This window comes from Mirounga leonina, unplaced genomic scaffold (assembly GCF_011800145.1).
Source record: "Mirounga leonina isolate KUSES-001 unplaced genomic scaffold, KU_Mleo_1.0 Mir_53, whole genome shotgun sequence".
Taxonomy (NCBI): domain Eukaryota; kingdom Metazoa; phylum Chordata; class Mammalia; order Carnivora; family Phocidae; genus Mirounga; species Mirounga leonina.
Window position 1 is genome coordinate 58,496,965 of NW_023270807.1, and position 24,774 is coordinate 58,521,738.

Below are 24,774 nucleotides of genomic sequence, written 5' to 3' on the forward strand. Positions count from 1 at the left end.
CCGTTGAAATCAGTGCCATCATTTCCAGATTCCTCCTCCCTAACTCCTTTTATTTTCTCATTTCTTCTTTTCCTCTTTCCTTCCTTCCCACCTTCCTTCCTTCTTTCCTTCTCAGAATTAAAAAATGTATATATAAATTTGGGATGGGAGGACAGAATGTTGCATATTTTTATTTCCACTTCTCCAATCCCTACCACCCCATTGCTCGTCCATCCTTTCATGGCATCCTTTTAAGTACCTATATAAAACTCAGTGGCTCATGGAATTCTATGTGAAACTAGGGATGTCAATCAGTCAAATTATGTGTTCTCACTCTGTTTCTATAATCTGCCATGTGAGAACACTAAACCCACCTTTACAGACCAGCTCTGTGTGTATGCTAACAAACTTGCAGGAGTAGGGAAAGAATGGTTTAATTATTAAGAAATAAAAATAGAAGTATGAGTATATAACTACAGGCAAAGTCACAACATTTAACAATATTCAATAATACCATTGTGTCAAATTATTGAATGATTGCTGTCTGCCAGCACTATTAACTTATGCAGTCCTTACAGCACCTAGAAAAGTTAGGTCTTACCACTGTCTTTCTTTTTCAGATAAGGACACAGTACAGGGAGGTTATGCAATTTGTCAAGGGTGTGGAGCTGGGTGATAACGGCAAGATCACGTTGTCTCTGACGAGCAATGCATTCTTTGGATAGTTAATTAAAATGGGTAATATTTGAAAGAAGATACTATTGTGTGAACATTGATGGCTACCATTCTGATACTTGGAAATACTTTTAAAGATGTATATAATTATTTTCACTAGGGTAAAAGTAATAAGGGAATTTAAATAAAAATAAAATATCTACAACCAAAGCCAGCTCTCCTGTTGCGTCAGACACAACAAATCAGATCAGAACGTTTAATTACTATCCAGTCAACCGTTCTGTTCAGTGTATCAGTTTAACTTGGAGAACCAAACAAAACATTTCTTTGTTTGTCAAGGGTAGGCTATTAAACAGGGCTGTTCTAAAATTGCATTAGAAAGATGAAAATGGTTTGTTTGATCCTCTGAATTTTAATATGTAAAAGATTATTGTGAAGGAAATTGGGCTCTCTGAAGTGACAGATACATTATTCAAATAACTTTGATTGAATGTAAGATTTTTTAACGCTTTCATAAAGGGCATGCATGCTAATTTGGTTTATAAAAGAGTGGCTTTAAAATTTGAGATATTAGGGAAAATATTTTGTTAGTTTAGTAATTAGACGAAGTATTTTTAATTATGGTGGTGATATTTTTGGATAGTACCATTAATTAATAAATATATCTGGATTATAATTAGAATAAATTACTTTATGTGTACAAGTTAGCAGTTCCTCAGTTTGAATTATTTGAGAGACGTTACCAATATTTCTAAAACCGTCTAGAACTAGCCTCAAAAATTAGATTCGATTTTCTTTGTCTTAAAACAGTGATTCAAAATGAAGTAATAGACTTGAAACCAAGTAATAAGTGGAAACCAATCAGCCTCAATATGTATTCCTGCTTCTAACACTGCTTTGATATCATGAATATTTCCATACCCTCTGAAACCTATAATTATGTCAGAGGCATGTATTAGAATGCAGTTCACTCTGATTTGGTTTTCTGTTTAGAGCTGAGTTTGTTAACACAGAAAGATGTAAATTCATAGCACTATTTTCTTAGATATATAATTATTCACTGATTATTTTAAACTCTGTCACTTTGGTAGTTTCTATTATATCATAAAAAAATCTTAAGCTGATTTTATATTGTTTCTTCTGTCTTTAACAATTTTTCCACAGTTTTAAAAATGTTTATTTCATAACTAAGTTTGTTTTCTTCCTTAATGATTTTTTAGACTTTTTATTTTTATTTTGTACTTGAAAAAACCTAAGTCTTAAAGGATAATCTTGGTTTTCTGATATACAGATTTTCCTCTCACAAGTAGTATATAATAAAGAAATGCCATTTATCATCTTAGGACAGGGATCTTTAAAACCTCATACTTGCTGTCGTGCATATGAAATTGTACTATAGAAATGCTTATTTCTGGTTTCTCCTTAATCTTACCTGTCTTTCTGTTTCTTTTGCAGCAAAAATGCTGGATAAAATTTCTTCTCACTGCCATTTAAATATATTCTTTTCTTCTGTCAATTACCACAGGTTTAGTCCCTATGAGTGGTATAACCCACACCCTTGCAATCCTGACTCAGACGTGGTGGAAAATAATTTTACCTTGCTAAATAGTTTCTGGTTTGGAGTTGGAGCTCTCATGCAGCAAGGTATACGATTCAGCCTGCTATTTCCCTTGGGCACCATGTCCCACTCTTTGCTGGGGGTGACAGCTCAAGTCGCTTGCATGGGTGCCTCTGTGCATGTAACCATAATCCAGCTTCTCCATCTACCTAATGCATTTAGGTATTCTCAAATCCCATCCAAGAGAGATTCTGAGAAAATAACTAGCTTTTGCAAATGCACATACAGTATACTCATCTAATTTTTTTTTTCTTAACCCACAGTAGGTACATTATTTCATAGTTAACCAAGCTAACCTGATCCATTTAAAGTACTACTAAGATTACATCTCCTTGAGACAGGAATACAGTGTAATGCTTCTGTTTCCTGACTCATTTTGATGTAAAAAATTATTTTATATCAATTCTTGATGATTAGATGCATTTGTGTTGCATGACTAATAAATCTACTGTGTATAAATTTACAAAATTAAAATATTTAACCATTTAGTTTCCTTTACAAGTAAAATATTAGCTGCATCTGATAGCATATAAGAATATAAAATAATGCATGCTCAGATGTGCATGCAAAAATACTTTCATAATTATTTAAAATTTATAATATTAATGCTAAAAGTAAAAGGCAATACTTCTTAGAAAATGACATAATACATGCAATATGTCTTAAGGGTTTATATATAACTATGAATTCCTTATTTTAGTCTCAGTTCTCCCAAGTGGAATTTATTTTTATTTTTGCTGCTATGTTTTTTTAATTAATCTTTTAATATTTAGATAAAGTTCAATTAAGTGATATTTCAGACCTTCTATTCAAAAGATTCCATTAGCCAGGATCTAAGACTATTTTATGCTTTAAAAATGTAATGTTTTTAAGTTTTAGAATTAGCAAATAAAGCAAAATACCCCAAATTTGAACAAGTGACAATGACTGGATTAGGGAGAAAAATGTACTCCTTCATGAGAGTTACCACACCTATTATCAGAGTTTACCTTAAGATTTAGTTGTGTACTTATTATCCACTTTGAAGAAATTATTTTGGTAATTGCATTACAGATCTGAAGAGGTGAAAATTTATGGTTAAATTATAAAAGGCTGTTTATAAAAAGGTACTTTGTTCTTGCATGTTTAATCTTATGCATAGATCTATTAATTCATTACTGTTGCTTTATAAACTATTTCCTAAGGTGAGAATAAATAGCTACATATCAAAAAATTAATTTAACAAATACATGTTGTAAGAAAGGCCTATCAAGTTGAAATAAATTTTTTCTTTTAAAAATATGAGCATCCAGGGCGCCTGGGTAGCTCAGTCAGTTAGGCATCTGACTCTTGATTTCCACTCAGGTCATGATCTCAGGATGGTGAGATCCAGCCCTGTGTGGGTTCTGCGCTCAGTAGGAAGTCTTCTTCTCTCCCTCTCCTGCCCCTTCCCCTACTTGCGCGTCTGTGCACGCTCTCTCTTTCTCAAATAAATAGATAAATCTTTAAAAAAATTTAAAAAATAAAAATATGAGCATCCATATATATAGCTTTATAAATATTTTAAACCTAAAACTTGAGAAATCAGAGAACTCTTACATGAACTAATCTAAGTTTGTGGCATCTATTTCTAAATAAAATGAATAGTCAACAGTTATATTTTCCCTTTCCTACATTTTGGGTCCAATGTTTTTTTTTTCCTTAGACTTACTCAACACTTGGAAGACAATACTGGAGTTCTTAGGAAATATTAGAAGTGAATAAAAGCCTGTCATAGGAGACAGACATCTCTTACAAGCAGTATTGGGCAATACGGTTCACCCAGGCAAACTGCTAGTTACGTGCTGATAACTAACTTTAACAGTCTGCAGTAAATTATCCTGATAATAAGACCCAAACATAACAAAGATTTTTCAAAATTATGTTTGCTACTACTTTAAAAAATAAAATTCTTTTTTTCATTTCTATTTTCTAAAATATTTGGAGGATTTTGAGATTTGTTTACTGATAAGATTACCTTGATATCTATACAATCTATCAGTTAGAAATAAGACAATATTTGATATCTCTGAAATTGATGACAAGTGATCCAAGGAATGAAAAATTCAAATATACATTTGCTTTGCCACATAACTACTTCACTGCTGGTGGATACATGAAAGAGGAACCCATACTAAACTGGCTGATGCCCAGCTCCCCAGGAATTAGTGGGATATAGTGCTGGACATGACGTTACCTTGAGTACATGACAGTCAGCCCCTAACCAGGCTCTGATTCACAAGCCTAGGAGGTACTTGCTTTAAGTCCTTGGGTAAGATATGAACTTGTGGTAATTGGGCCATTTTTGTCGAATGTCTCCACTGTTCTTTTCTTTCCCAGTCTTGGTTGACTTATTGGTGGTGGTGTTTAAAAAAAAAAAAAAAAAAAAAAGTAGAACGGGCAGCCAAAGCTGCCGCTGATCATCTTGGGAGTATTTTAGTATTACAGTGTTCGAGTGTGTCTGACAGGGCCTAGGAGCAACTACATCAGAAAGGTACTTTTCTGTTTTGTTTTGTTTTTTGTTTTATTTTCCTCACAGAGTGGTAGGCAGAGTCTGGAGCTGGAGTTGGCTGTCATGTCCAAGTCTGTCTGCTTTTTAAAATTTTGTTTGTTTGTTTGAAATTACAGGAGTAAGATGAACTGCAGTGTAAGGTGGGCTGTTTTGATATATTTCAGTTCTCTTCACATTCAGTTAACATTGAAGAGATACCACTTCTCTTCAATGTTAACATGAATGATTGTAGTTTTCTTTCCGTCTAAAGATGTGTTAACGTTATTGCATCAGTGATTATGTTAAAGACATGACTATAAAACAAATCAGCAAAAGCAGTCCATCTTTGCTTCATTCCATTTTACTCAAACCCTTTAAAAATTAAGTAATTTGTAATCAGTGCTTTCTTGATTATAGATTCAAAATGATTAAAATTGTATAGTAATATATTACATAAATCCATAAATTTAGTATACTTCTCTTATAAAAAAATCACACATGCTGATATGTATTCATTTTAACATTAAGACTGTAAATAGTGTGTTTAATGTAAACAATGTGCTAAAACTGTAAGACTTGATTTTAAAATTGTTAGGATTTTATTTTATATTCTAAATTAATTAAAATTAATAATAATCAAAAGTAAAATAGAATTCTCGGATCCCATTCTCTTACTAATACCATGAGCAGGCAACTCCAGCCATGTTTGTAATATATTTATGAAATATTTGTATATATGTAAAAATAAATGTGACAATTTAACTCTTTACTCCTATTCTGATTCTCTCATTGAGGCTAACTATAGTGATGGGAGACATTTGTTTATACAAAAGGAAATAATTTACTACCTTATTTTAAAACAAACCTGGACTAAAACCCTGTATCTCAAGGAATGTAGGTAATTGAAATGTATTTTTGTAAAACATAACTTTTTAAAATGGCAAGATAGACAAAATTTATGAGCTTTCATGTACATGAAAAATGAAACTTTACGTAAAGCTTGTTAAGAAATGGATTTGAACATATGTTAAACCATTTCTTCTAAAATTGAAGTAACTAACAAGAATATGAAAAATTATACAAGTAGGTTATAAACTAGAGAGATTTTTTTCTCCCTTCTAATGTTATTTTTGTAAATGTTATTACTAATTAATTTATACTGTCTCAGGTAGAACTTGAGTCTCCTGCCACTATACTTAAAGTGTCTCAAGAGACTGTTTTATTATCTGAAATTAGCCTCTGCTCTCCCAATGGTTGTTGCTTGCTTACTAAAGCAATATGTGAACCTATGATTTAAGCTTTTACGACACAGTGATTCCATTCTGCCACTGTGACCAAAAGTATCTGACTGCTGATCAAATTCTCTGTATTCGTTTCACCTTTCCCCTCCCTCCCCAATCTCTGTTAGGTTCTGAGCTCATGCCCAAAGCGCTCTCCACCAGGATAGTGGGAGGCATTTGGTGGTTTTTCACACTTATCATCATTTCTTCGTATACTGCTAACTTAGCCGCCTTTCTGACAGTGGAACGCATGGAATCCCCTATTGACTCTGCTGATGATTTAGCTAAACAAACCAAGATAGAGTATGGTACAGTGGAGGATGGTGCAACCATGACTTTCTTCAAGGTAAGTCCTTCTGGTTATTTACAATTTACATATTAAAATGAGAGTGCAAATAAACCTTTCTCTCTTAATGAATGTAAGTGTGTAGCAACACTGTTATTTGTGCAGAATAATCAATAATGTATACCTCAGGGAATAGAGAGGTATACAACTAAATACATGGTGATCAAGGCAAAACATTTCAATACTTGCAAATGGCAAGGAGTTTTTTGCTTTACAAGGATTCCCTTTTTGTTCGAAGGAAAATCTGCCCACAGGTAACGTTCTTTTTTCCTCAATAAGGTTTTATCTTTGACTGTAAATATATATAAATAAATGAATATATATTAGTGTATATAAATATATAATGTATTAACATATAATTAATGTAATGAGTATATTAATATAGTGTATTAGTTATATATTCATATATTTACTAATATATGTATATTAAATAGTAGTAGATTCAGACTCCACAAGGCTTAGCTATTCCAGAAGAATAGAATGATTACATGCAAGAATATTTCTCATATATACATTTCTTTCTGTTAAGGTCAGACAAGTTTTACTTGTCCAAAAGCCTGCAGAAAAGAAGGAAAATAAATGCTAGAAACAAGTAGAAACAATGCTTGTTATCCATATATTCATCTGCCTAATATTCTATAAGGCACAGAGTCTGAAAATGGGTTATGCCACTGAACTATCAATGGTTTCCAGAGGGACAGCCCTGTGGGACACTTAAATGGAAACAGAGCTTGTACCAAATTCCAGGCATATAGAGTGCTTTCCCCTCCTCTTTGTTATTCCTTTCTTCTTACTCCAGCTGATCTCACTGGACCAAAGTAGTTTAAATGGGGAGATTTCACTTTCGGGAGCCAGTCTCACTTCATAAGTCTTTTTATATTTTACCAAGTCTTTTTAAATTCTTTGTAGGTTGGGCAAAAATTTTAAGCATTGGGTATTTTCCTTCACTGTTCATACAGATGGAATTGGCAATTTAAGTATGCAGAAGTGTAGAGTTTTTAAAAATAATTGACTCAGCTATAAAATAAATTCTTTCATCAAACATTCATCAAGTACCTATTGAGTACCAAAAGTTACACCACACGTTGGTATTCTAGAGCAAATAACATCTATTTCTCACTTTCAAGGAGATTATAGTTTAGTTGGACACACGGAGGACTAAATCAACAATCATGGAACTGGGTTTTATGTGACTTAAAACAGCAACTTTGCCCAATAATTATGTAGTTTTCATTGTAAGAATTCTTACAAAACTAAATTAGCTCTTATTTTAGAGTTTAAGAGGACACTGAATATCCAAAGAATGAGATAGAGTATTTAATCAAATCTATGTAATTCTTAACATTTAATTATTTTCAAAGTGAATTTGTCATATGGCTAGATGAAAACTTGAATGTGTATTTTACATTTAACTGGAAAATCATTATTATTTAATCACATTTATTGTATAACCAAATATGAGCAAAGTATTATGATCAGTATAGTGCTATTTGACTATATTAATTGTAATTGATCAATTTTTCCCTGATTGGATATTCAGAAATAATAGAGATAGCTTTTCTTATATAACTTTTTTGTTTTCAAAAAGAAATCAGCTGTTGAAAATGCTAAATGCACATTGTCAGTGTCAATAATTTTGTAGGGAGTGAATATATGATGCATTAAAATTATTACAGTATCTGAGACTTTCGAAGAAGGTTTGTAAAATAACACAGAGTGCCTAAAGCAAGTGATTTGATACCAGAAGTTGAGTATTTCTGTTTCAAAAATACATCAGAGTTTTCATTTCATTATTATTTTCCAGAAGAGTCAAATATTTTAAGTTTTGAAGCTCTTTTATACTATGAGCAAGTTTATCTCTGGAAAATCAATTTGAAAATTCTTTTTTTCTTATCTTTAAGCTTATTTTCTCCCTTTTTTGTCTTTTCAGTCTTTTCAATTTTCTCTTCTTTCTTTTTAAATTTTATTTATTAAAATTTTTTTTAGCTCAATTACTCTGCAGTGTTAGTGTCATTTTTCCCTCCTTTCACTTCTCCTTGCTACTGACTTTTCTTCTCCCTCTTTCATCTCTTGTTTTTGCTCTCACATGCAGGGTTACCTCTAGCACCAAGAGAAAATTGATATAGAACAATTTTCTGTTTCCAACAGCACAGACTTTCTTTCTGTAGAATTAAGGCCTTCTGGAATCTACACTAGTCACAATAAAAACCACACAGTGATAATCACTAAGTTGACAATTACCCTATGTTGATAACTTGATCACATACTGAATTCTTACTGTTGAAATTAGAAAAAATTAAAAAAAAGATTTTAAAAGAATCATTAGATGTTGATTTTTCTTTAGTTATTTTAGTATACCCCTAAATGATACTAATTTCAACCTCATACTTTAGCTTACTAAACTATACACTTATACCAGCCATGGGTATAAAATTAAAAAAAAATATTTCCTAGCAATCTGGAATTGAAGTAATTGCATGCTCATTTTGCAACTCTGCAATGAACCAGGGAGTAGTGTGTGTATTCTATTTACATTTGATACCATTCTTTTATTTCTTAATTAACAGCAATGCATACAAACACTCTAGGAAGCACCCTTAAGGCATTGATTTCTAAAGGAATTTCCAACTTGTTTTTACAAATTTAACAAGACCCTGCTGTTAGTTAATTGTTCTGGAATGCTCAGTTCCAGAAAATTATTTTAAAGAATGGTATAGTTTTGTTACTACAAGCAAGAAGAGCTGGCTCAAGATACCTGGTCTTAAAGGGGTAAGTCCTCAGTATTGCAAAAGCTGAGTCATGCCATTCTACAACGTTAAATAATTATTTTTCCAAAGAACATGCTTGACTTTGTTTATTGAGCTTACATGTATATTGTCTTCCAGAAGAGTTCTTTCTTCTTTTCTTTTATATCCATTACACTCCATATAAATTCTTCCCAAGGATAAATGTAAAGCCATGACTGGTAAAATAACTCAAAATTGAACAGACTGGTAGTTCTTCAGTGTCATTCCATGTAAACAATAGAAAACTATATGACATAAACAATAGGTTCTTAATCATATTTAAATGATAAAATAACTGAAGGCCTAGGGATTTTATTGAAAAACAATAAAGGAGTTGCCAAAACTTCCTTCTTGAAATCTGGGAACTTGGGTGTAGTACAACTGAAATCTCAACCCAGGGCTGAACGCTATACAAAATATTACCAAGCAACAAGCACATTCTTTTCTCCCTGAAGTATAAAGGTTAAAAGAATGAATACTGATAGACTGCACGTTCAAAAATACCTCAGCTAGAGCCTGTGGGTGTGATGGTTTCTTTTGAGAATCCCTGGATTTTTCAAAGTGAGTTATATGTTTTACAAAATGATGCTGAATCACCTATATTTCTATGCAACCCATGACTCAGGTTTTCCAATTTCTACACATTCTCTCTCTGGGTTTGGTCTACCTGAAATCTCTGGCTTGTTGCATGTACTAATACAGTCTGTCTTCCAAAAAATGTGGTATCAAAGGAGATGTGTGTTCTCTTTTGTGGTTATTAAAAAAAGTCCTGCCACATATTAAAAGGACATCAAAATAGTATCAAATATCTAATGTAAATCACTTAATACTTCTAAAAACATAGAGGCTACAGTTTAGAATAGTTGTTACCAATGAAAACAACGGTAAATCAGAAAAGCTGGGCTTAATTCCTGGCTCCACAACCTATTGGCTGTGTTTTGATAAGATACTATTCATTGTAAACCTCTGACTGCTCATCTCTAAATTGGAATGACTAATAGGACCATTCTCACAGTATTTTTTGAATATTAAATGAAAGCTCTACATGATATGCTAACCATCCAGTTAAAGCTTGACAGATGTTATATGTTAGCATTACTAGAATACATGGCTAATTAAAAATATTCAGAATTTAGGATGATTTTAAACATAGTCAAGTCAATTATATTTCTATGACCCACAGTAGGATAAATCATTTCAAAATGGATTTAAAAAGAGATCACATCATGTTTATCTAATTGAAATTGCTTCAGTTTTCTGATTATTGTTGTCATGAAGAAGATGTAATTTGATAAGTAAAATAAAAAGAAACTATGAAAGCTCTTTTCTAGACTGCGTATTTTGAAATGGTATATTGAGGTGCATGTAGCAATTCTTTGGGAAATTTATTGCAAATCATAGGTAAAGGGAACTATAAAAACATTTAATTTAAAAATGTTTATCCTTAATTTTAACTTTTTTTTAACCCAATGATCAAGATGTCCTACTTTAGCCAGTGTTGCCATGCATCTTATGTTCTCAGTTACATCATCTGGATGTTCATTTGTAAGATATCAAGTTTTTAATCAAGAAATATTTACTGATCATCTCTTATGTGGTAAGAATTGTCTTAAATCTTAGACATATATCCTACATCTCCAGGCAACTCCCTACACCTGTCCATTCTATCTCCTACATATCTGTTTCCTTTACTACTGTCTTGGTTCAGAAGACCTAGTGTCATCTCTGACCAGGGTCTTGTAGAACCATTTAACTTTGTTTTCCCAATTTTGTCCCTGTTGTTCTCACTGGTGCTACCAAGAGTGACTTCAAGTCCTCCAAAATTACCCTCTCCCCTTTGCTTTAGGATATAAACCTAGCTCCTCGGTGTGTTTATAAGATACCTTATGGACTGACTTCTTATTTCATAGCCACTTGCTCTCACACTTGCAACTATAGCCAAACTGTTGTGTTTTTAGCCCCAGGTTGTGCCACAAGTACATGATGCACCTGCTTCTCCAATGCCTGTTATGCATTTTTTTTCATCCTTATCCCTTCCTATCAACCTAATTGGTTTTATTCCCTTTATTCCTTAAATCCTAATTTATACTTCACTTATTCCAGATAAATTTTCCTGATCCTTCCTGTACCCAAACCTACCCAGTTCGGGTAAGGTGATCCTCCTTTCTATTCTCTGAGCACTTTTTACTTCAGTTCTCATTAAATTTTCAACCCAATCTGTGTGCTTAGTTCCTCTGTTTCTACACTACACGGCATAGCAGGGGGGCAGGGATTGAATCTGTATCGTTCACTTTTGGATCTCTATTTCCCTGCACAGGCTTTGCATATGGTTTGGGCTTTGTTAGTTACCGATTGCCACAATGATGTTGCTTAACAAACAACAAAAAACTCAGGGGCATGTAACATCAACCTTTATTTAGCTTATAAGTCAGCAGTCCTATTTCTAGAAACTTGGAAGCCCAGAGACTTTAGTACATTTTGAACAGAATTATAAAAGCAGTAACCAAGGGATTTGTAGTATCAACAATAAAAGTAATAGCCAAAGATATCATGGCATGACTATCATTACTCAGAAGAGCTAACGCATTAGTCATTTGGCTCACCCACATGACCTCAACTGTTTGATCATATTAAATTTCTAAAACATTTGCTTTAAGCCATTGGGGCAGATATAGCTATCATGTGTTCTTTATGATCTGCTACTTATTCTGAGTTTACCAATTCATTGGTCTTCTAAAATTAAATCCTTTTACACCAAGATGACAGTGCTTTTGCCCATACCATTTCTGCTAAACTTTCGTGGCCTTTAAATATGTCCAGTTGAGTCCACTTATAATCTAAAAACCACACCCACAGTTCTTTTTAAAATGTGCCTCTCTCTAGACTAATTTTTGCAACGGGATAGAAGCTTTTTACTGGAGTAGAAAATCTTCAAGGCATTGCCTTAACTTTCTCAGAGGTCTTAATGAAGCAGCTCAAGCGACATGCTTAATTTGTTCTTTAACTAAGGACTGGCACCATGTTGAAACAATCTGGAGAACTTTTACTGGCTTGAGACATTGAAGATTAGGAACACTTAAAATTACCCAACCATGCAAATTCTAACTCTACTGTATCACCTCTAAGTACTGTTTGCAAACAACTCGGTTCTTTTAAATTATTTCTCTCCCACCTTCTTCTCGTCCTTGCTCTTCATGTTAATGATTGTTAATATTCTGTATCTTTCTAGTACTGTGAATATTCTATATCTTTCTAGATGGTTTGTTAATGATGATTGTTAATATTCTATATCTTTCTAGTACTACCTTATCCTATGTAGCTAAAAGTAACTAACTGATACCTTGAATATTTTGTCATTTTGTCTAGAATTTTTTTGGCCAAGTCCAAAAGATCATTAGTGCATTTCAAGCTTCCAACTTACTCTAAGGCACACTTTAAAAATATTATTTCCCCCTATATTCATAGATCCTCATTTCCCCATTTTCTTCTAATAATTTCATTACAATCTACTATGTGACCTTAAGTCAGTGTTACATATTTAGGTTCTTTTTATGGCAGCAACTCACTTTTCTTTTTTTTTTTTAGGATTTTATTTATTTATTTGACAAAGAGAGACATAGCGAGAGAGGGAACACAAGCAGGGGGAGTGGGAGAGGGAGAAGCAGGCTTCCCACGGAGCAGAGAGCCAGATGTGGGGCTCGATCCCAGGACCTTGGGATCATGACCTGAGCTGAGGGCAGATGCTTAATGACTGAGCCACCCAGGGGCCCCAGCAACTCACTTCTTTTACCAATTCTGTACAGTAATCCCTTGGCACAATGAGTATTGCATTCATTGATGGAAAACCTATGACAAAGGATTTTAGGTAGAATGTGTGATTATCTTCAAAAGTTTGCTAATCTGTAGAGAATTAAAAATGTTTTTTCAAAATACGTAGCCCTCTGTGGCATTTTCATTTTTAACTTTGGGTTAAATGTCACTTTTTCGGAAGTATAGGTTATAGTGTTAGGAATGCAAACAAGTGGATTAATCTATCTGGAGAGAAAGATTTATCTTTTGGTACTTAGCCACAGAGAGGGTTTTGTTTTGTTTTACTTTGTGCATAGTCTCCCTCTTTAGGAGAACTCAAAGTACATTCTAAATGCTAGCTCATTAATCTTTACTGCAACCCCTAAGGATAGGGAGCAATTATTATGCTCATTTAACAGATGAGGAAACTGGGCCATGGAGAGGTTAAGTGACTTATTAATTATGAAAGCAATAACCAAGGGACTCTTAGTACCAACAATAAAAATAATAGCCAAAGATATCATGGCATAACCATCATTACTCAGAAGAGTTAAGTGCATTAGTCATTTGGCTCACCCACATGACCCAACTGATTGATCATATTAAATTTCTACAACATTTGATTTAAGCCACTGGGGCAGATATAGCTATCACATGTTCTTTATAATCTGCTACTTATTCTGAGCTTATCAGTTCAATGGTCTTCTAAAATTAGATTATAATCAGTATAGGTTTTTAAGCCTGAATTGCTTGTGTGGCATGCCTGTAATGATTTTTTTAAAGACTGAGTGATTTTTGCTTCTTAAATGCCAAAAGAACATAAGTAATTTTTGAGTTGAGAGATAGAATATAAAAAAATTGGCAGTTTACGGCCTACACTTAATAAATGGATTTAGAAACATATAACATTCATTAGACATTTCTCATATTTGTCTTCATTTCTACAAAACATAATTTTTGTTTGTTGTCTTTATTTAGAACAGCGGTTAGTTGTGAAAGTATAATATATTTACTATAAAGTGATCTACACATTGGAGAAGTAAATTTTCAGAATGACATCTATAATTACTTTTCACATTGAAAAAGGGTTTTCCAAAATGAGTGTTTAGTTTCTTCTTAATATATTGGTGGTAAAACATCTTGAAAGTCCATTTGTGTATACATAAAATTGACCTAAAATGTTTACAAAGATGAGAAAGATAATCTGAAATGACTTTTGAATTCACTTTATTTTTTTATTGAGATATAATTGACATCAACTTGTGTAAGTTTAAGGAGTACATGTTGATTTGATAAATTTATATATTGCAATATGATTATGTAGCATTAGCTAACCCCTCCATCACATCACATAATTATCATTTCCTTTCTGTAGTGAGAACAATTAAAATCTAGTCTCTTAGTGAGTTTAAAGTTTATACTACTGTATTGCTGACTATAATCACAAAGCTGTACATTAGATCTCCAGAACTTATTCTTTAAATGCCTTTCATATTCAATGTAGCAAATTCCCAGTTAAGTATGGTCATCACAAAGAGAAGGTTCAATAACTATCTGCACATGGATAGTAAATGAGTATGTCTTTCATTGTGTACCCAATTTACTATTATGTTTTCTAATCATTTTCCACCACATGTCTGGGAGGGATTCTTTGACAATATAATAATTAGAAATTCATTATGCTACCTCAGTGAGTTCAGGGATTCTTTCTTAATTACTTGCTTGTGTAAGAGTTGCCGTGTCTAATTTGCCACAGAGTTTTGCTTTCAAGTCATTTTTATTTATTTCAGGTCAATTTATGCTTAGTAAATGACACTGCTCTTTTCTCCTCAATAATTTAGATCTCAAATTTCAGCTTTGGGTCTCACCTGGGGGATATCGTCTCTGTGCCTAAAAACGTTTTAAAATGGAGTATTAATACGAGCATATGTATACTGGCATCAAAATTTTTTATTTGTTGATTGGCTGTACCTCCCTATGTATGCGTCATAAATTCTAGACCATAGCCCAGCAAAGTCAGTAATACTATTTTATCAGGATCCCCAGTTAAAGCTTTACTTCAGCTTACGGGCCAGTCTTTTATCCATCAAAATGGTAGATGTAGATGTGCTGCAACCAGTGGGACTGGATGGCATGGATGCTACATGGGAATGTGGTCTTATCTGTGATAGGCAATCACATTACTTTGACAAGCAAGAGTATAGCCTTGGTTTTCACATCAGTTTTTCTTTTTCAAGGGATAGAACCATTATTTTGTCTTATTTGGGTATATCATTCACTAAGTTTAAAAAATCTTTGAAATATCCATTTGTTTAAATCAGTAGTCTCAACCTGTCTGCACATTAGAACATTAGAATTTGGGGGTTTTTAGAGAATACTGAGGCCCAGGCCCCTCTCTCTAGGCTAAATAATAAAAATATCTTCAGGTGGGATTCTGGGCATCTGAGTTTTTTATAACCTCTTCTGGTGATTCCAATGTGCAGGAAGAGTTAAATTAATTTGAAATATAAATAATCCCTTCATTATTGGCATTGATAGTTAATAACTAATTGTATTTACTTCTGCTTCTTTCATATTAGTTTGGGCATTCTTCTTTTCTGAAACCCAGACCTCACAAAATATCAGACAGAAGAGTGAAATGATGATAAATCTGTTGATTAAAGTCTTGCTTCTTTCAAATTATTTACCTGGGTTGTGTTTAAAGCCTTTTTTTCAGAAGAGATCTGCTGAGAGTAAATAATCTAATTACATCTTCATTTCTAACACCATTCTTGGAAGTCTCCAGTTGGTGGGCATGAGAATTACCATGTAACAGGATGAAAACAACTAAAACTTTCTCCTTTCTCGGGGAATTATGGGGGGGATGTAAAACCTGACTTTTGTTTGTGTCTCTGAGTAAAAGTTGAGAAAATATATATTCTATGGGATCTAGGGAGTGCATACATTTCTTTGTAAGCCTTTATTACAGGTTCTTCTACCATGGGGGAGGGAGGAGAAATTAAAGACCCATGAGCAGGCATATTAAAGTCTTGGAAGGATTGTACATGTGACTTTTGTGTTTACATTATGGGGACCAGATTAAGAAGAAATGAAGTACCTTACTCTATAGTTTTATATCGAGTTAGATTCTACCCAACAGTTCGAGATTTGGGCTCATGTAGTTTTGTTTCCTGAGCTTAGTGTACTATTCTGTAATATTTGGTGAACTACTGCCACTCTTCCCTTGTGGAAAAAAATGCACTTATATTAATTGATGAGGACAAATTATCACACAATTCTAATTGGTATCTTTTTGTGTGTGTGTTACTTTGGAATTCCTCATTATCCCTCTGAAATCTCAGCTGAAACCAAGTTCTCCTCAAACATGGCATTCTGCTCTGATGTGGGTGATCGAAAACCAGATGTACTAGAGCTTCCAAGCCAAAAACTGTTCTTGCTCACTTGCTTTGCAAGTTACCAATTAAGTAATAACTCAATGACTATGTAGAATCAATAGAAACTTTATTGTGAATTTTTTATCTCATGTTTCAGGTTTGTATATAATCTGGTTTATTGTTTTGATTTTTCTGCATGCTTAAATAAATAAAACAAAACCTGAAATCTTTATGTGATTGAACACTATCTGGGCAGTCAGTTTAGATTAGTGATTAATACTGTTACTGAAATTTCATCTGTCCAAGTTGATGTTTTCTTCATTTTTAATTAAACAGCTTTTCTAGAAATCTAAAAGAAATCTCTCAGCAAAGATTTTTGTAGCTGTACCATTTTTCTTTTACTCCCAAATAATTTTTTTCTTCATTAATTGTTTTAAGATATCGGTTGTGGGTAATGGATTAATGTTGACATTAAGTTAAGTAGCAATATTTTATTTAATAAAATAAGGTTGGCATTTTACAATATTATTGTATTTTTATTAGTATCTAATATTAGTCTTGAAATGAATATTTAAAATAATTATTTATAATGTATTTAATTTATTGGCATAGTAAGGGGGTTATTTTCACTCAAGGATATTGTCTCCCTCCCCCATTCTCATCTAACACACAATTTATTGTATGTGAGGCCTGATCCTATGTTTATTACAGGGATTTGCATAAGGCCTACAGGAAACCAACACCATTTTACTCTGTTCCCATTGCAAGAAATAAAATGGTGCCTTTGAGTAAAGCTGCTTCATCAGACCCTAGTTTAGCATGCCAAGTTACAGCTATCAATGGTGAAACAGCAGATGTGAAGGCTAGTTGGCATCAAAGCATATGAGTCGAAGACTTTCCTATGGGAAAGAAAGTGCTTCATTACACTTTATCTATACTGAGAACATTGGTTCTATCAAGCTGTCTGAAAATTAGACTATGATGGGTTTTATTACCTTAGCTCTGCCAGAGTGAATTCAATAGTTAAAAAGTAAGAGAGAACACCATTTTGGGAATTATAAGAAGTGATCAGAGTTTCAACATATTTAAACTCGGAAAGAGCAGCAACTTTTATCTTAGCTTCTCTAAAATGTCTGAGGGACAAAAGTTTAATCCCTCTCTAATTTTCAATATGTACCAACGAAGCTTTGGGGGACTTTAATCGAAGAAAGAAGTTTTGTGTTTGACAGAACTGTAAAATCTGAGAAACACTGTTTTAATTGCCTTGAAAGGCAAGTGTATGAGGCTGTTGTCGTTCCAGGATACACTGTGGTTCTGTCTCTCTTTTGCCTTCCCTCCTCCACTCTGTGCAGGGACCACTCTTGCTGTTTGTCAAGTCAGCATGGCAGCTCAAACACCACATTGCACCTCATCAATCTTAGGAGAGAGGGCCCCACAGGGAGTGAGAAAACTTGAAAAGTCAGTTAATATAGCAACGTTGAGCTGGCATGTCAAGTACTGGATAATGGATAATAGTTGTCACTGTAAGAGTTTATAGCCACTGGTTAGGCAACAATTTGAAAGGGATTTGAGAAAGGCATATTTTTGGACCTAAAAATATAGGCTTAGATAAATATAAAAACTGTTACTTAAAATGTGTAATGTTTTATTTCTCAGATAAAAATAATTAAAATGAAAATTTCTCTTCTTCTATAGAAATTGTAACATAAAAGCATCACTTGGTATTTCTAAAACAAATGTACAAACAAAAACCCAGTTTCTCTGCTTTGTAAATTCTTTGAGAAAATTATCTTAATTGGCACTGTGGCTAAGAAGTATCTATTAATCACGCTTAGTGGGTTTATTTTTTGGTAGGGGGAATCCAACTTTATAGAGTGTCAACAAAAACGTATTATCTTTTTAGATTGTCAATTAATTACAGATTGAATACTGTGAAACATGTACTTAATCCAGAATACCCTTGGCAGTTAATGTTCTTGATTTTTCATGCACCATGATGCCTTTTTTAGGGGGGAGCTATTTTTTTGTTGTTGCAAATGCACTTTAAACTAATTAGCATCTTTGGTCAGCTGAATATTCTTTTGTTCATTTGTTTTCCCATTTCTTTCCCAAAAGTGCTAATGGCAATAATACCACTTTGTTCTTTGATACTAAGAGCTGATTAAAGACATCATATGGTCGTTAAGTTGGTTCTTTGATTATACCATAAAGCAAAATGAGGCTTACTATTACTTACTGCTACTGCCATCTTTGATGTTTAGACTTTCATTTAAAGACAAAACAGAGCAGTTTTCCCTCTTGGCCACAAGCAAAATGTAGGGTCTTCGGCCCTTCTAATAGTCAATGACCTTCTCACTTCATCACACATATTCACAAGTAGCAAACATAACTCATAAAGCATCCTTTCTTTTTTATACCCTTTTCCTACACTGACATAGATTGGAAGAAAAACAAAATAAACCTTAGAGCTTATTCATAGGTGTTGATAATTGCAAACTGAATATAATAGATTCCTCAAAAATATTGCTTTTAAAAATATGACTAGATTAAGCTTAAGACATTTAGCAATGTCTTAGTAGTAAAGAAGTCAGATTCTGAAATAATTCAAGGTCTTTTTGCTGTGATATTATTGACTGTGGCAGTTGGTAAATATCCAGTGCACACTGGTGAGCACTTTCATTGACCTCCTGTATTCAGAGAAATTCCTTAACGGTTTCATAAGTAAAGAACTATCCAGATGAGTGAATGTGTCTGCATGTGTATGCGCATACATGAGTGAGTGTGTCCTATAGGAAAAAGATATGCTACCTTAATTGGAATTAAATTATGAATGATTACATAATTTATCTTTCTTATACCCAGTTTCCATATTAAATCTGTTTTAGTGGAAGAATAGTTCAGGGTTGGCAAAAAATAGTAATTTATTTTTCCTGACAGCATTTGAATAATACTTTGATTGTTATTAGCCTATTGTATATACCATAGCACTAGTGGAGTTCAGTGAAAAGACTTGATTATCTCTAACGGTAGGTGTTCCCTTTATTAAATATTGTAATTACAGCTAATTAGAGGTTACACAATAAATTAGTGTGCTCTGTAGGTCCCTTGACTGTTTTCAGAACACTAGGAGTTTATGCTTCATTTTAATTTATTACAAAAACAATTAAATAAAGACCAAATAATTAGAAAGCATTATTAATAATAGATACAAAGATTGTTGAGTCAATACAAAGCAGTTTAACAAAATGTTTAAATGCATAGACTAGGTTGGGTCATGAATTAATATATCTGTCACTCACTGGGGATTTATTTAATCTCTCTAGACTTTTTGTAGGTAAACTGGGGTATAATTGTATATCTTATAGATTGTTAACATAAAGCCCTAAACATGTGATAAACTCCCAGTATGTATTTACTGCTTTCCTTATTTTAAGGTCCTTAATAGTTGAATTAAGGGAGAGGGAAAACAGACTCCCTGCTGAGCAGGGAGCCAACGCAGGGCTTGATCTCACAACCCTGAGATCATGACCTAAGCCAAAATCAAGAGTTGGTCGCTTAACTGTGCCACCGAGGTGCCGCTCTCTATGGATATAGTTTTACCTCGTTTTTTTTTTTTCTTTCTTGTTTCAGTGTTAAAGACTTTTAGGCTTTATATAGTTTTACAAATATCATATTTTCATTGAACACAGGTACTTATGCTCTTTTCAGGAATATGCTTCAAAGATTATCAGTAAAATAGGGTCATAAGAATGTTCTTATGATACTGTCAGAAATAATTTTTTTTCTTGAGATAAAGTCTGAAACAAAAGCCTTTTGATAATTTCCAAACCCATTCACCTAGTCATTGCAAACTTTCAAAGTATGTTTATATATAAACACACATGTATAGCAAAGAAATAACTTATAACTTAAATACCTAAGATACCAATTGAGAAATTCATTTTTAATGTTCATTGCATTAAAGTATCAGAAAATTTAATGCTTTAAAATATTAAATTTTTTTTAAAGATTTTATTTATTTATTTGACAGAGAGATAGAGAGCACAAGTAGGCAGAGTGGCAGGCAGAGGGAGAGGGAGAAGCAGGCTCTCTGCTGAGCAGGGAGCCAGATGTGGGGCTCGATCCCAGGACCCAGGGATCATGACCTGAGCCGAAGGCAGCCGCTCAACCGACTGAGCCATGCAGGCGCCCCTAAAATATTAAATTTAATACATGTTTTTAATCAAAACTTAAAGGAAAATTGGTAGAGAGATGATATTAAGGTTATCTGTTTAGCTTCCTAATACAATCTTGTCTGTAAGTGAAAGAGAAAAAAAATCTGGTAATAGAAATATATAGGAGTAGTCATTAACCTTTTTCAGTGAAGCTATATTGGTATATATTTAGAAGAATGATTATAGAGATATCTTTTTTTAATCTACATTAGCTGCAATTTACCTAGCCTTTCCATGTCTATAAATGAGAAAGAACATTTGCATGGCTGTACTCTCATAAAGAGTTGACACTGAATGCATTTGGGTTGGAATACAGTTTCTCAGTTACTGGGATGCCCAAGACACACTGGTATCAGGGAACTCTATGTTAGTTCATATTCTTTAACTATTCTTATACAGATATTTTTGTTATATCAGCCTTCTCTTCAACACTAGAAGAAAATAACCCAGCCTAACTCTAACAAATAGAATTTAGTGGAGTGCATTAGGAATCCATATTGTCAAAATGAAAGGAAGTGACTAAGATGGCCATGACTAAGAAATGATCATGTTTAAAAACAACCATTTTTAGGTCTACCTGATACATTCTAACCTTTAGGAAGACGTTTCATAAAGGATTCCCCAAATTTGATGATGATGATGATGATGATATTGAAGATGTTGATGTTCGTGACACAGACCCCCCCTGGAATCCAGGGAAAACACTAGAGCTATTTATATCTATGAATTAAAAGCAATAGAGATGACTTGAAAACCAGCAAAAATTATTCTCAAGGAATCAAATAAACTAGCATTAGCAAGAGGATAACTTACAAAGTCAGAAAGACATCTTTATTTGAAGGTGTCTGAAAACTAATTTTGTGGAAACAGGAATCCTAAGATCATGGGATGTAACTTTGTCATGATGAAGGAGCTTGTGCATAAGCATCAAGCCTGCTAGGCTTCTCTTTCAGAGCTGTTTTTTCTCTGGGGCCCAATCATTGCAAATTGCCACTTCCATTGACTTTACACTGATGCCATAACATGCATAATTCTTAGAGTAGACCTCTAATAGCTAGAAGAACAAAATTAATTGCATTTTGAAAATAATAATGGTAGCTAAACTCTTCCTTTATCTTTTTGTGTGTGTTGTCAGTAGACATGCAATAGCTATCATACCATCCTTCTCACTCACCCTTATTAGCAACTGTTTCTTCCCAAATCTCAGGCCTAATTTATTGCCCCTGCTATATCTTGAAAATAAGGTTGCAATGATTTACTGTTACTACCTCAAGAAACACTTGAGCATTTTGCTTGTGCTTCTTTCTTTGAATTTGGGAACACTTTCAAGAGTGTCAAGATCAGTAATTTGCTACAAAACTCTTCAAAGAAATATCACTATCTCAGGATAAGAAATAAGACTGGAGTTCTGCTTTGTTATGGCTTTTAATAAAATATGCACGGCTGTTAAATACATGAAATGTGGCTAATGCAACCGAGGAACAAAATTTCTTTTTTTTTAAATTGAAGTGTAGTTGACCCACAATGTTGCAGTAGTTTCGGGTGTACAACATAGTGATTAGATGAGTCTATACATGATGCTATGCTCCCCACAAGTCCAACTACCCCCTGTCACCATACAATGCTATTACAACACCATTGACTCTACTCCCTATGCTGTACTTTTACCTCCATTATTTATTCTTTCTGTAACTAGTACACAATTTTAACTTTTATTTAATTCATTTAATTGGAAATTTGAACTTGAGGCAGTGTAGACATTTTCACATTAAACACAAAATTGTATATTTATTTTAAATTTTGCATCATGTTAAATGTTGTATTGTAGAGCATGTGATCAGTGCCTGTGTCATTTTTAGTATTACTCATAAACAAATCAGCGACGGCAGCGGCAATGGATTGATCCAGTTCAAGTGATTTCTTCTGTGTACTGATATACCATTGTAAAGTGTTTGTTTAGCAGTTTATGCATGTGACCTAAGCTACAGTGATAACTATGTAAGCCATAACTGGTAATTAAATTGAAATATAGGGACACCTGGGTGGCTCAGTCAGTTAAGCATCTGCCTTCAGCTCAGGTCATGATCCTGGGGTCCTGGGTTTGAGCCCGGTGTCAGGCTCTCCGTTCAGCAGGGAGTTTGCTTCTCCCTCTTCCTCTGCCTCTTCCCCTGCTTGTGCACATTCTCTCTCTCTCTTTCTCTCAAATAAATAAGTAAAAATCTTAAAAAAAAATTGAAATACATACTATTATTTTAAACAAAATATAATAAAAGTATTTTTCTAGTTTAAAAAGTACATATGGCAAATTTTCAAATTTAAAATGAAGGTATACTGTTGAAGCAGAATTGAGTAGAAGGGGAGAAGCTAGTAAGATAACTGGAACAGTAAAGAATAAGTGTCTGGATGAAGCTATGTTACAGATTTCACCGTAAATGGCAATTGCAACTTGCTGAGGCAGAGCAAAGTGGAAAAGCTGTTTATTGCATAAACAGATTTTTAACAATCATAAAGTCATTATCAAGAAATATTCTCAGGGGCGCCTGGGTGGCTCAGTCGTTAAGCATCTGCCTTCGGCTCAGGTCATGATCCCAGAGTCCTAGGATCCAGCCCCGCATCGGGCTCCGTGCTCAGCGGGAAGCCTGTTTCTCCCTCTCCCACTCCCCCTGTTTGTGTTCCCTCTCTCTCTGTGTCTCTCTCTGAATAAATAAATAAAGATCTTTAACAAAAGAAAGAAAGAAAGAAAGAAAGAAAGAAAGAAAGAAAGAAAGAAAGAAAGAAAGAAATATTCTCAGAAAATACATAGTGAATTTGATAAATAGTTTCTCTTGACAGTAAAAGAATCAATGAAATTAGTTGCCTGAAATCAGAGTCAACTGTTCCAAGAATTTAAAAATGATTTTTAATAGGATCTGAGGTTATACCTTTGGACTGCTATTGAACAACATAGATTATTAAACATAGAAAAAAAGTAGATGAGAAGAGGATAAAAGATATTATTTCAACTATGGAAATGTTAGAAAATTATGAAGAAAAGATTAAAAGGAATATTGTACTATAAGTAAAAGATCTTCAAATAAACCACCAAACAATTGCCCATAGTATATAAGAACTCTCTAACAATAGTAAATATCAGTTGATTTAAAATTTTAAAAATTGCAAGCACTTTTTTGTAGATGTAGATGAATTATGCTATGTAAGAGACACTGCTTAATTACTACTTTGGGTACGTTTTTTCTGAAAGGACTTCCAAATTTAGGAAGAGATGTCAAGTTTTGAACTAAAAAAAAGAACTAGTGGCATAGATATTTTTGAATCTTTTATGGATATCAAAGAAGAATTTCAGCTAAAACCAGGAAATTTGGTTTCTTTCACAATGATTGATGCACCAGCTATGTTAGGTAAAACAACCATGGTTTATTAGAATTTTAAAACAAAAGTGATGTTTTCCTTATGCTTTATGATATTAAAATTATTTGTGCTTGGTTTTGAAGCTGACTCTATGACAAGTGTTAAGGCACAGTTGTTAGTATCTTTTAGCATACATGTTGATGCTATGACTCATTGCAGTTTATAGAACTCTTGAAAGAAATACAAGACAACAATTTTGTGGCTTAGTGATGATTTTGCAGTTTTTTGGCCAATGTCCTTTGAGTCATGGAAGTCTTACAAACATGTACTGAACTGTTAACTTCAACTCAAAATTTTCATGAAATTAAAGAAATGACTGCCAGATTTTTAATAATCAAAGATTAAGGAAATGGCAGTATGTTTAGTTTTTTCACTAATATCTCACATTACAAAAACACACTAAAATTCCCAACCTGTTTCACTTTATGAGTTTCCACCAGTTTTATAAAATCTTGTAGTCTCACATCACATTGAGACTGAAAAAATGTGTTTCCAAATTCTTCTTCTGTTGATAGTGATAAGTCATTTTCAGAAATATGTTTTTCCCTTTGAGTAACCAAGATGATACTTCTTCCTACATTCGTTGATCCTACTTTGTCAGTTTTAGGTTTTTCTCACTCTTAAGTGAGAAGAATTTGATGGGGATTTGATGTTGACCACAAACCAGTTGAACAAATCTCTCTATCCATTACAGCTTGAAAGCAGGATTGCATGCATAATTTGTGGCCCGATTCTCAGTATCTAAAGTTGTTTGTTTTCTTACAGAGTTCTTCTTATGTCTTACCTAAGACAGAAT

General features: G+C 33.4%; 1 protein-coding gene across 1 annotated transcript in view; it reads left to right on the forward strand.

Annotated features, from left to right (window-relative positions):
* Positions 1 to 24,774, forward strand: part of GRIK2 (glutamate ionotropic receptor kainate type subunit 2) — a 668,139-nt gene that overhangs the window by 527,253 nt on the left and 116,112 nt on the right. The window contains exons 13-14 of the mRNA XM_034991619.1: positions 2,180 to 2,298; positions 6,190 to 6,407. Of these exons, the coding sequence (XP_034847510.1) occupies positions 2,180 to 2,298; positions 6,190 to 6,407 (337 nt within the window). The remainder of the gene's footprint in view (positions 1 to 2,179; positions 2,299 to 6,189; positions 6,408 to 24,774) is intronic.